Source organism: Sporothrix schenckii (genome assembly GCF_000961545.1).
Source record: "Sporothrix schenckii 1099-18 chromosome Unknown Cont41, whole genome shotgun sequence".
Classification (NCBI taxonomy): Eukaryota; Fungi; Ascomycota; class Sordariomycetes; order Ophiostomatales; family Ophiostomataceae; genus Sporothrix; species Sporothrix schenckii.
Genome location: NW_015971142.1, coordinates 2,192,474 through 2,204,380, shown reverse-complemented (window position 1 = coordinate 2,204,380; position 11,907 = coordinate 2,192,474). Strand labels below are relative to the sequence as shown.

Sequence of the window (11,907 nt, the reverse complement as noted above, 5' to 3'; positions counted from 1 at the left end):
TGACTCTTAAACTCGTCTAGCTCGGTTTTCTCTTGCGCATTGTGTATCTTGATAAACTGGTTGTATTGTGTTCTGGTGCTTGGCTTTTTCTTGTCCTGCCGTCAACCTATCGGTGCGGCGGCCAACTCGTATCGTCACAGACCACTGGTTGCACCAACCGGTACTGCCCATCCCACATTGTTGTCTCCTTCATCTCCATACTCCGCTCCCCTCCTCTCCCACCCAGACACACTCCGCGTACGACTGCGGCGACGCATATCTTATTGTCGGTCATGGCAGAAGTGGATGATCAACCCCGGGTTGTACGGCGCAAGTTTGCGACGCCACCGGTCAAGCTCGCATGTCTATCATGGTAAGGATTACGTCTTTGCTCGTGCCGACGCGACGACCTCCCCACGCACGCGCGTTCACGTGCCTTTCGTTAATGGACTGGACATCAAGCAACTAACGTCATGACAGTCGTGCATCACGGACACGATGTGATGGGGGCCGACCCTGTACATCAGTATGCCACTCTCTCGGCACCCCGACCTGTACAAATCCGGACCACGAGCGGTTTGGCTGACATGGTGATGTTTAGTGCGTGACCAAGAGCAACGAATGTGTATATCGTCCCAGCCGACGTGGCGGTCCCAGAATCCGCAAGAAGACTGCTTCCAACTCACCGCCGCGCGCCTCATTGAACGCTCATCCACAAGAGGCTGACAGCCTTCTGCTTCCCGACGCATCCCAACAGCGTATGTGCATCTATCCCCTCGTATAAACAGCCCACTATTCCCTCTAACGGTCTGCGTATCCTCAGCTGTCGACGTGCAAAACTATGTCGACCCTGGCGCCGGACTCGGCCAGTTGCCGGACATGCCTCAAGACAGCGACTTCATTTTTGACAGCCTCTTCCCCACGGCCTTCTCCACCGGCGTGTTCGACGGCGTGTCCGTACCACAGGGCATCCTCCCGGTGCCTGCAACGTCAGGACCTCTGGTCCGTACCTATCGCAGCGACCGCACACTGCTCCAGGCCTACTACTGCTGGATACACCCTTACGTACCGATTTTGCCACCACCTGAGACATCCCCACCGGTCGACGAGCCCATCCCGCTATCGCAAAATGAACCACCTCTGGAAGAGGCCTTCGAACCGTCAACACCCATTGCCCTTGCCCTCTCGGCCGTGCTCGCTCTGATCCCATGTGCCGAAGACACAAACCCGTCCGGCCCGGACTCCGTCCTGTTCCGCCGTAAGTGTGCGCAGTTTTTTGCACAGTCTGCCATTGAATCCATCGAAGCCGAATCGGAAATTCCGCACTCGGCAACAGAGCCGCACAAGGCACTCGAATCATCACCACCACCGGCCGACCATCGGCCCTTCCACCCCCGCGTCCCTGTCGAGCTTGAGAGCATCATCGCCCTCGACTTGCTCAGTATCTACGAATATGCGCAGCGAGGCAACATCAAGAAGATGCGCACGCGCGCAGGGCAAGCATTGATGGAGGCCATGACATCCTTCTCGCTACACACGCAGACAGACGACAGCGATTTCTTTGCAGAGGCCAAGCGGCGGGTGTGGTGGATGACCTATGTCTGTGCGACGCAGAGCTCGATCGTGAGCAACACGCCTCCTCCGCTGGAGCTGTACAACGCGTCGTTCACGACCAAGTATCCTACATTGGATGTCGATCCAGAAGCATGGCCCGTCTTCATCGAGTCCCAGCAAGCAATACTCGCAGCGACGCAATTCGTCATCCAAATGAACAAGGCCCTGGCCACGCAAGGTGACATGGAGCCAATCTATAAGAAAATGACAGACCTGGAGAGCCGCATAGCGCCCATGGTAGAACGCTCCGAGAGCTGGGCATTCAGCGGTTGCCTGGCACCGGTTGTCGAACCCGCCGAGACGTGCTTGATACGGACGCTACGGAGCATGGCTCGCATCAAAATAAACAGTGCCCGGGTAAAGGTGCACCGGTACTGCGCCTTTTACGACGTGCCCATCTTTAGTGGCAAGCACTGTGACCTCAAGTCTACCTCGGAGGTGGCCCCGGACGGCTACGAGCCATTGCCGTGGCCATTGTGCTGCACCCCTCTTAGCAGCCTTCATTCGGCAAGCAACTCGCTCCCCCACAGCCACTCAACGACCAACTCAACGAAGACTTCCGGGAGCCCGGAGAGCTTGTCGTATGTCTCGTCCCTCGGCTCGCCACCACAGACTGGTACGGCCTCACCGCCAACGACAAACCACCAACAGCAGCTCGAGGCCGCCATTATGGTGGCAACGATGAGCGACGTTGATATGGCGGGCAACCACGCCGGCGGCGCTCACGACAGCGGCACCACAAGCAGCGTCAACAACGGCAACGGCAACAGCAACGGCAGCAACACGAGGGTGCCTTTCAGCAGTCACTACTCCGCCAAAATCTGCTTACGATCCGCGCTCAACATTGCGCGCGGGTTTGACGGTCTTCCATACCCTAACCCGTCGGGTCAGTACGGACTGGAGCTCGGCTTCCTGTCGCCAACATCGCCCATTGTAGCGCCACGGATGCTGCCGTCGTTTGTGTGCTGCGCAATGCAGGGTGCATATGTGTTCCTGTCCATCTACCGGAAGACCAAGGTCCTGCAGCCAAGCACATCGAGCAACGGCTACCTCGTCAGCATGCTTGTGCAACTGCAACGGGGGTTGACGTCGATCCTGGCAGCACTGGAGAACTACGCGACCGCGTTTGAGGCGTTGCGTTCGATGCGAGGTATGTTGTGAACTGTGCTCTTTATCAAAACAACACGTCCTAACGAATAATCAGATCAAATTCGCCTCTCGGCCGAAAGCCTGATGTTACTGGAGGAACCAGTTCCTTGATTTACAACGAATAACATATCGACTAGAGGCCAAGCGAAGTAGATAAAACGACATACTGAATGATGCGGATGACAGAGTCCATATAAATATTGGCATTAATCCAAAGCCCATGGACGACCAAAGCGGCGTATAATACCAAATAAATGCAGTTACGCGTGTACGAATAGCGTTTGTATTTATTTTACCATCGGGACAGGGACTGGCATTGATTTATCATTGGGAGGGGGTTCTTTTTGCTTTTAACGGGGGTGATCTGGAGGCTGAAAAAGCTCAAGAGGTTTACTTCGCGTCTTACGTGATATTCCATGTCGATTGCCGCCATATGTCTGGATATTTTACTGTACTGTTCTTGGAAAAGGGTACAAAATACGAATTCTCCATCCTCTACTCTCTCCATTGCGTTTCTCCGTTGGCTGATCTGCGTTGCCTTTGTCGAACTCCGCGTCGTCTGTGGCTGTTGTGACGGAGTCTTCACCGACCAATCATAAAGTGGCGCGCGCCACGTTTTGCTAGCGCCCCTCCGCCCGTCCTCACCAAAGCATAAGGCCAGTCCTGTTCACGTTCGTCGCGTTACTCTTCTCTTTCGTCTTTTTCTTTTGTCAACCAGTTAGTCCCACCAATAATAGCAAACCTGTCAGATTGTTGATCAGTTCTGGAATCTGCAGTACAGGAAACAGGGTCCATGCTGTGATTGGTACCCGGCCAGCAATGCCACCTCTTGTCCCTGCAGCCAATGCTTGTGCACTTTGCTGGCACAAGGCTGCGCTTCCTGAACATATGCTGCAGAGGCGAATGAACAGTAAAGTCGAAACCGGCATCTCCGCATCTGCCGTTCCTTGCCATGAAAAGACTTGCCACTCTTCGACGTTGTGTCTTCAACCCTCCTTACGACGTGCATTTTCCCCCGCAGTAATACCTGTTTCGACGCTCAGAGTGTCAAGGCAGGCAAGGGATATAAACATTACTTTGTCGTTCTTTGCGAACGTCGAACGGCACAGCAAAAATAAGCAAATTTGACGTCTCAATGTACCCGTTCGCCCACCGGTTCGGCTTGCCACAATGAGCAAACCGCGGAAGTTGTGAGAGAGGTCATTGATTTCCCTAACCTGTGTCTGTGCTGGGGGATTGATGTGCCGGTCAGTTCTACATTCGGCCACTGCATATACGACGTACTCCGTATATGGGGATGACACGACGTTTTCCTTACGCGACGTATGTCTTTCCAAGATATTTCTAATTAAGACGCCGAAACGATGACGGGTAGTACAACAGGCCTCAAAATAGAGGAAACATTCGCCGCGACCGTTCGTTGAGACAAAGGAGAAAGAGAAACGGCCCCTTCGGCCGATTTATGGAATAATGTATTAATGGTCCCCCACGTGTGCGTGTTTATTTGCAAATGGCGCCGTTGGCGACAACGTTCATCTATTACTCCTCTTGAAGCATCCCACTAGGCGGAGCCAGAGGGGGGTACCAAAATAACCGCCAGCACGTCTCTGATTCCGAGGACGAGATTGTCCGGAACATCTAAGAAGACGGGTCTCGAATGGTCGCAAACGGCCGTTTCGTGCTATTCCCAGGCGTCTCGCCGGGCACTTGTCGCTCTTCCGAAAATTGTCTGGCTAGGGCGTTTGCGGAATGTGAGCGGATCAGAGCCAGGTGACTAAACTCCTACCTCCACCACCACCACAGCCTCGAGCCACCATATGCTCCCATGTGCTGCACGGCGGCCCAATACATTGGTTGACAAGACGGGCATGGAACATGCGGATTGCACGCGGGGGCGAAGAGAAGAGGGGGTTGTTCGTGTCAGCAATAGGTGTAGTAGTTTGCTGCCGGATAGCAAAAGTAAACACTGGCACAGCATTTGTGTGAAACGAGAGAGGGTAGGTGATCAAAATCAAATACTATGAAAGACCTTCCGTGAGAAATAAATGCTACTGTCTCGGTCGTCGTTTTGTTCCTTTTTATTGTTGTCATTATTTTTTTGTTTCAAGTCTTGGGTTTCACTTCTTCACGACGAATTTGGGCATACATTACTGAGCTTCTATATGACCGTCGTACTTGTCCTCACTCGACACTCACATACACCCCTCTGCCTCGAGTAATTTGATTAATCGACCTCGATATCGCCAACGCAAAAGAGTCGGAAACCTTTCTATCAAGAATCATGACAACCCTCTCCCTCTTCACAGGCCCCATGGCCTTCCTCACGGCCGCCTCGTCGGCTTCAGACGTCTCTGGCCTCCAGACACAAAAGACTTCAACACATCCAGAGGTAGCAGCACAAGTAACGGGCGCCTCCGCAGCTCATCCGGAGTCCTTCTCAATGTCAATCAACAAGGCTACGGCGACGCCAACACCAGCGACAACCGCCGCCACAACAACCACCCACCTTCCCCTCTCGCTTCGCTCGTCCACGCTCGACATTATCTATCGCTGCCACAGCAATACCGTCTATGCCTGGGCACTTGCGGCGACAGCAGCCAAACCTGCCGCATGGGTGGTACGCCATACTGCCCGCCTCCTTATTATCCTCGGCACGTTCCTTGTGGCAACGGCGCAGCTGTGTGCGGTGCGGTGCGGGCAGGCCGTCTGGCTGGCCTTCTGGTGGCACCTGTGGGCGTGCAAGCCCGCGACGCGGCTCCGCAAAAAGCTGTACTTTGAGGTGGCGCTGCTGTTCATGGGCCCGAGCGGTAATGGGGTGCTGCTAGTGGTGTTATGGCCTGGCTGGCTGGTGCTCGCGGCGGCCCTATGGGGCTTGTCGGTTGCCGTGACCCCAGCGGCCGTGGCCGGAGCGTGATAGATGGTAAAGGGACCATTGGTATAACAAACAAAACAAAATCACCCGCTTCCGCTTGTCCCTCACTTGGGGGTAAAGAAAAAGGCATTGCCGCCCTGGTCGCGCCGCACTTGGTGGACATAGTCTTCCTCCGGGTCAAACTCCTGCCAGAGACTCGCCGGGAAGATGTGCTTGTTGCGCTCGTACCAGCGGCGGTCGACAACCTTTGTGAGGCCCGGGTCGTCGTTGGCCCCTTCGAGGTGACTAAAATCCTCCTCCGCCGCCGCCGCCGTCTCATCATCACCATCACCACCACCGTCCTTTTTCACGCTGTTGCGCGGCGTCGTGAGAGGGGCTGTCTGTGCTGCCGTTGTCGGCGCCTCGTTGGTATAGTTGAACACCCGCTCGCCGCCAGGGCCAAGGGTCTTGTTGATGACGAAAAAATAAAAGTCATAGTGCTGTTTGGATTTTTGGTCAGTATGTACGTGGGCCCATAGGTTATTTGTACATGGAAATACACAAAGAGACACACGAGGCACGCTGGGAACATACATGGGGTATAATGAGATTGCCGCGGACCAGCATCAGGTCGTCCACGTTGATGCGCGCCCAGTGCAGCCGCGCCTTGCTCAACCGCTTCTCGCCGACACCCAGGCGCGCACCCACTTTGCGGCTGCGGTCCAGAAACAGCCACACATGGTCGCCCTTTTTGACGCGCACCGTGCCGCCGGGGATGTTGGCGCCCTCGTAAAAGACAAAGGGAATGGCCACCTCGCTGGCCTTGACGGCCGCCTGCAGCGCCAAAAACTCTTTACGCAGCGCTTCACGCTCGGCGGCCTGCCGCCGCAGTGCTTGTTGCGTGAACGATTTGATGGGCGGCAGGTCGCTCGTAGTAGAGGGCGAGGGCGAGGGCGCGAGGGAGGACGAGGCCGAATCTTTCGCGCTGGCCTTGCTCTTCTTATGATGGACGTCGTCGTCCCCGTCCCCGTCTTCGTCGTCGCCTTCGTCGTCCCCCAAAAAGGATAGTTTGCTCGTCTTGCCACCCTTTTTCTTCTTGTTCTTGCCGTCCTTGGTCTTCGTCTTCTTCTTGGCCGGACCACCCTCTGCCTCGCTGCCGCCTGTACCGGCTGCTGCATCGCCTGTTCCCGCTGGCGAATCGCGGCCGGCGTCGGGGGTCGCTGACCCGGTTCCTCCGTTCCCGTCACTCGCATCTTCGGTCGGTCCCGCCTTGGCCGCCTCACGCGCTTCACGTTCCTGCTGCTCAAGAACCTCGGCGCGCCGCTTGCGGAAGTCGGACAGCTCAACGAGACCCACGACGTTGGTCGACAGTCGCTGCTCGGTCGTCTGGTTCGGCGCCGTGAAGCGCGAATTGTTGCCGGAGCCAGACATTATGGCGGCCACTGGTGCTCTGGCTTTGCGGGACGACGTTAGGGAGGAAAAAGAGCGTCGCAATCGCCCTGGTCGAAGAACGGTGGTGCCTGCCCGTGTTTAGTATTGTGGAAGCAGAGCTTGCCTAAAATTTGTAAATAGACTTTCGTTTCTGAGAAGCTCTGACGTACAGCGTAGTTTAGGTGGAGAATTGCAGTACCAAGAGCACAGTGCTACATGTGTAATTCGCACCCTACACTGTATGTCCTTTGTCAGTATCGCTAGCTATCATCCATATTATTTCATCTTTTTCTAATTAAATTTATTTATTTATTGTTAAATTTGTTTCTATTTCATCTTATAGACAACTACATTAAATAGAATACAAAGGTCAGCCGTTGAGTCTACTATACCTGACAGGTAGCACAACAAAGTACCAACAATCACGGCGGATCTTCAACCTGTAACTTAGTCTCCTTCTGGTCGTGATGGTTTTAACTTGTCCTTGAGGAATCCACAAAAGCTTTGGTACATCGCCTCGTTGTGGCCCTCGAGCCAGCGGCAATGGACAATGGTCTCTGTCACACCTACGCGGACTGTCACCACAAAGCCAAACGCCGGATCTTCGTCACGGCCAAGAGGAAGGGTTGCTGGATCTTCTGTTGGCTTTGGCGGGCCACCTTCTGCTGCCGCTCGTTCTTCACGCTGCTTCTTTCGTCTCCAGGCCCGGCCCCACACGTTCTCGCGCGCTCGGCCCACGCCTAGTAGTGCCTCCTCGTCCCAGTCCCAGGCCGCGAGCGCCAGACTCTGCATGAGTGCGTCAATCGCCGTCGACAGCGAGACTGTGTCGGTGGCGGACGTCGCCTGATTGCCCCGAGGCACACTCAGCACGTCCACTTCAGAAATCGGCGGCAGTATGTGCCGGTATGACTCGAGACCAGACCCATCGCTGCCTCCTCGTGCAGCCGCCATGGCGGGCCGTCGTGCGCCGTAGCTCCAACCCAGCGCCCAGCGACGCGTCTTGGTCCCTTGCACAAACGCGGCGACGGCGTAGTTGTCAATACCGCGGGCACGCAGCTGGCCGACGAGAACGTTGAGGCTCGCGAGCTTGCCGAGCATGGCCGTGTACCAGCGGACACGGCTGCGGAGCTTGGCCGACTCGTCCAAGATGCGGCCGACAAAGGCAATCTCGCCGCCAGTGTGGCCGTCTCGAGCTGCATACACCATCTCCACAAGGGCGCCCGTGCAGGCCGAGTGTGGCGGCTGCTTCTTCGCGGCAGCTGACGCCGTCATCTCGTCCGCGGACGCATAAAACGGCGGATTGCACATGGTAAAGTCGAGTGAAGGGGAGGAGGAAGAGGAGGAGGGGGATGCGGCGGAGGGATCGTCGCCCGTACAAATGAGCGGTTCATCAGGAGATCGCGCGACAACTTGTATCCGGTCCGCGAGGCCGTTGCGGGCCACGTTGTCGCGGGCAAACGTGAGGCTTTCGGCGTCAATGTCGGTCGCAAGAAATTGCCACTTGTGACGCTGTGCGCAGGCTAGCAACGGATAGATGCAGCTTGCACCGGTGCCAATGTCGAGGCCGACGGCAGGGCCATCGTCCTCCATCAGGGCCTTAATCCAGACGACGTAGCTGTGCCGGTTGGGGATGGGTGGACAGAGACGGTTCTCAGGTAGTTCCAGCTTCAAGCCAAAGTCGCGCCAGAGCAACGTGATTGTCAATTGGCGGACGGCAGCCGGGTCCCGAAAGTCGAGCTGGCCATTGTGGAGGCTGTAGAGCAGTTAGCATCTCGTCCATGTAGCAAGGCATGCGTGGTATGGAAAGGAGCGTACACAGCCTTGAGGTCTGGGTCGTCGCGAGCAAGGGCGCGAAAATCTAAGCGATCTTTGTAGAGGTCGCGATAGTAAGCGTCTGGGCGCTGAGGCACAACGGACTCGGGGCGTGCACCCTCAGCGCCGTCGTTCATCTGGTCGTCAACCACATAAAGACTGGTTGTCGATGCCGGGGTTGCAAGCGTGTCTGTGCTGGGATCCCGGCCGCTGTTGTTTGCGTCATCTGCCATCGTTGTTTATGGTGGTTGTGTTGTTTGGAAACTTTGGGGTAGTCTAAGTCGCTTAACACCAAGTGGTCTCCTTGTGAGCTTTTGCGCTGGGTTGCAGGCCTATAACACAGACTAATAATTCCACCAGCGCTGTCCTCGTCCAAACAAAGCGGTAATATTAAGCAGCCTCAACTAAACTTGATAAAAATGAATTTTGTTATCTGTACACCTCGATGTTGTACTTCTATCCTATTTCTCCTAATCTCGCGACACCCTCGAAACAACCGTAATTACGCCACGTTGAATGTTCCCGTCAGACGCAGATCACGGCTGCTCGCGCCCACTTGGACTGTGAACGTTCCGCTCGGCACCACCCACCCCTTCGCCGCGTCCCAATAGCTCAGGTCCTTTTGCCGCAAGTTGAACGTCACGGTTCCTGTCGCGCCTGGTTCTAGCTTGAGCTTGTCGAAGCCGCGGAGCTGCTTGGGCGGGGCGGCCGGCGAACCGCTCGGCAGCGTCAGGTACAGCTGTGCCGCCTCGGCGCCGGCGACACTGCCGCTGTTGGTCAGGCTGATGGTGACGGTCGCAACGTCCTCGAACAGGTCGGCCTTGCCTCCAGGGCCCACGGCGCCAGATGCCGCGCCAGACTTCGCAGTCGACGTGACCTTGATGTCGCCGTACGTGAAGTTGGTGTAGGACAGGCCGAAGCCAAAGGGGAACCGCGGCTCAATGTTCTTCTCGTCAAAGTGGCGGTAGTCGATGTAGAGGCCCTCGGCAAAGTCGTCGCTGCCGTGCGAGACAGCGGTGCCGTAGTCGGCGGCACTCTTGGCAATGGTATATGGCAGCTTGCCCGACGGCGACACCAGGCCGTACAGCACATCGACCAGCGCGTTGCCGCTCTCCTGGCTAGGAAGGCCGGCCCAGACAACGGCTTTGACGCCTGTGTTCTTGAGGATCGACTCGAGGACAATGGGACCGACGCTGTGCACGACCACGATCGTGTTGGGATTGGCCGCCGCGACAGCCGCCACGAGTGCGTTGCCGTTGTGCCACGGGTCCAGGTCGTTGCGGTCACCGGCGACCTTCTCGACGGTGATGTAGCCCTCGCCCGAATCCGCTGTGATGACTACGATAGCTGCGTCCGCGCCCTGCACCGTGCTTTCTACGGAGTTCGTCGCGTCGCTGCTGGAAAGCGAAATCTGCGTGCCGTCGGCGGCCGCACGTGTCTTGAGCGCGTCGTACGGCGCCACAAAATAGGGGTAGCTGGCAGTACCAGACCCCCAGCCCATGCCGAGCGCGCCTGTGTTGCAGCCATGGTCGGCACACGAGTTCATACCCTTAGGGTTGACAACGGCGGCTGAGCCCACGACGGCCAACTTCTTGGGCTTGCCCAGGGGTAAGATGTTGCCCTCATTTTGTAGCAGCACGATGCCGTCGCGTGCCACGGCACGTACGTTGTCCTTGTGCGTCGACTGCACCGACGCCTTGATGTTGGTGCCCGGGTAGCCCTTGTCCTGCCCGACCAGGTACCATGACGCCAGGATGCGCGTCGCCATGTCGTCGAGCCGTTCCTTGGCCACCTGGCCGCTGTTGACCGCACTCGTCAGCTGCGGGCCCCACAGAATCGTCTTGCCGTCGTAGTCGCTGCCGGGCATCGTCATGTCCATGCCACCCGTCGCAGCACCTGTCGTCGTGTGCTGTGCGTTCCAGTCGCTCACCACGTAGCCTCGGAAGCCCAACTCCTCCTTGAGCAAGTTGGTGAGAATGTTCTTGTTCTCACATGCCCAGGTGCCGTTGACCTTGTTGTATGAGCACATGACGGACGCGACGCCGGCGCGCACCGCGTCCGCAAACGGCCACAGGTACAGCTCGTGCATCGTGCGGTCGTCGACGGTCGAGCTGATCGTCTCACGGTTGAGCTCCTGCTCGTTGAGGATAAAGTGTTTCGCGCACGCCTGGACACCGGCACCTTGCATCCCCTGGATCGTCTCCGCCATGGCCACGCCCGTCAGGTACGGGTCCGGCCCAAACCCTTCCCAGTTACGGCCACCAACCGGTATTTTCCCGAGCGGGCCGCCCACGGGGCCCAGCAGCACGTGTATCCCGCAGCCCTTGGCCTCCTCACCCATGTATTGGCCGCGCTGGCTGATCAGCGCGCGGTCCCATGTGGAGGCGGCCTGAATACCTGGTGTAAAGGCCGTGACGCCCGTGCCGTACCGGATACCAAGCGGGCCATCTTGCAAGCACAGCTGTGGGTAGTTAATGGAGCCGATGGGCGGCGTGTTGCCGACACAGGGGCCCTTGTTCCAGCCGACGCCCGACACGATGTTGACCTTGTCTTGCTGCGAGAGCTTGGTGACCGCCGCCGCGGCCTTGGTGTAAGCAGCGTCCCAGTCCAAACCGCCATTGGCCAAAATGTCCGCCTGGGCCGGTGAAATCACGGCTGCCGCCGCAAGAAGCAGCGTTGCACGGACGAGAGCCGTCATTGTTTCCGCAGTGATGATTGAAGGATAATAAAAACAATGCACAGCGTCCTATTCCAAGCAATGAAATGGAAATGATGACCAAGCCCCCAAAAAGACGTAAAGATGGTACGGACGGTAAGCAACTGTATAGCCCCGACTTGCTGCTGCGACGTGTCCCTGGGTGCCCCAGAAACTTCGTGCAAATGTTAACAGCGCGAGACGCCCCCTGCTTCTTATACGATGCCAGAACTAAAATCACAACGGAGCATGGTAAACAGAGCCATACTGAAACAGAGGAAGGAGGAGCAAGCAACAAACCGACTCGTGCCTGCCTTGGTGCAAAACGAGCCGGGTATTCTTTCCATCCCCACACTTGAGAGCAAATAACATTCAC

General features: G+C 56.9%; 5 protein-coding genes across 5 annotated transcripts; 2 read left to right on the top strand and 3 right to left on the bottom strand.

Moving 5' to 3' along the window:
* Positions 1 to 452: 452 nt before the first annotated feature.
* Positions 453 to 2,853, top strand: SPSK_07090 (Fungal Zn binuclear cluster domain containing protein; the record flags this gene model as incomplete). Its single annotated transcript, XM_016733759.1, has 4 exons — positions 453 to 505; positions 619 to 737; positions 803 to 2,743; positions 2,798 to 2,853. 4 exons carry the CDS (start codon positions 453 to 455, stop codon positions 2,851 to 2,853), a joined length of 2,169 nt encoding a protein of 722 aa, XP_016591031.1.
* Positions 2,854 to 5,023: 2,170 nt separating this feature from the next.
* SPSK_07994 (uncharacterized protein) lies at positions 5,024 to 5,656 on the top strand (the record flags this gene model as incomplete). The annotated part of the gene is made up of 1 exon (XM_016734646.1): positions 5,024 to 5,656. One exon carries the CDS (start codon positions 5,024 to 5,026, stop codon positions 5,654 to 5,656), a length of 633 nt encoding a protein of 210 aa, XP_016591030.1.
* Positions 5,657 to 5,718: 62 nt separating this feature from the next.
* SPSK_07575 (protein FAM50) lies at positions 5,719 to 7,024 on the bottom strand (the record flags this gene model as incomplete). The annotated part of the gene is made up of 2 exons (XM_016734234.1): positions 5,719 to 6,093; positions 6,188 to 7,024. 2 exons carry the CDS (start codon positions 7,022 to 7,024, stop codon positions 5,719 to 5,721), a joined length of 1,212 nt encoding a protein of 403 aa, XP_016591029.1.
* Positions 7,025 to 7,471: 447 nt separating this feature from the next.
* On the bottom strand, positions 7,472 to 9,069 carry SPSK_07417 (23S rRNA (adenine1618-N6)-methyltransferase; the record flags this gene model as incomplete). Its single annotated transcript, XM_016734080.1, has 2 exons — positions 7,472 to 8,777; positions 8,840 to 9,069. The coding sequence occupies 2 exons, from the start codon at positions 9,067 to 9,069 to the stop codon at positions 7,472 to 7,474; spliced, it is 1,536 nt and encodes a 511-aa protein (XP_016591028.1).
* Positions 9,070 to 9,338: 269 nt separating this feature from the next.
* SPSK_07147 (beta-glucosidase) lies at positions 9,339 to 11,534 on the bottom strand (the record flags this gene model as incomplete). Its single annotated transcript, XM_016733814.1, has 1 exon — positions 9,339 to 11,534. The coding sequence occupies one exon, from the start codon at positions 11,532 to 11,534 to the stop codon at positions 9,339 to 9,341; it is 2,196 nt and encodes a 731-aa protein (XP_016591027.1).
* Positions 11,535 to 11,907: the final 373 nt, after the last annotated feature.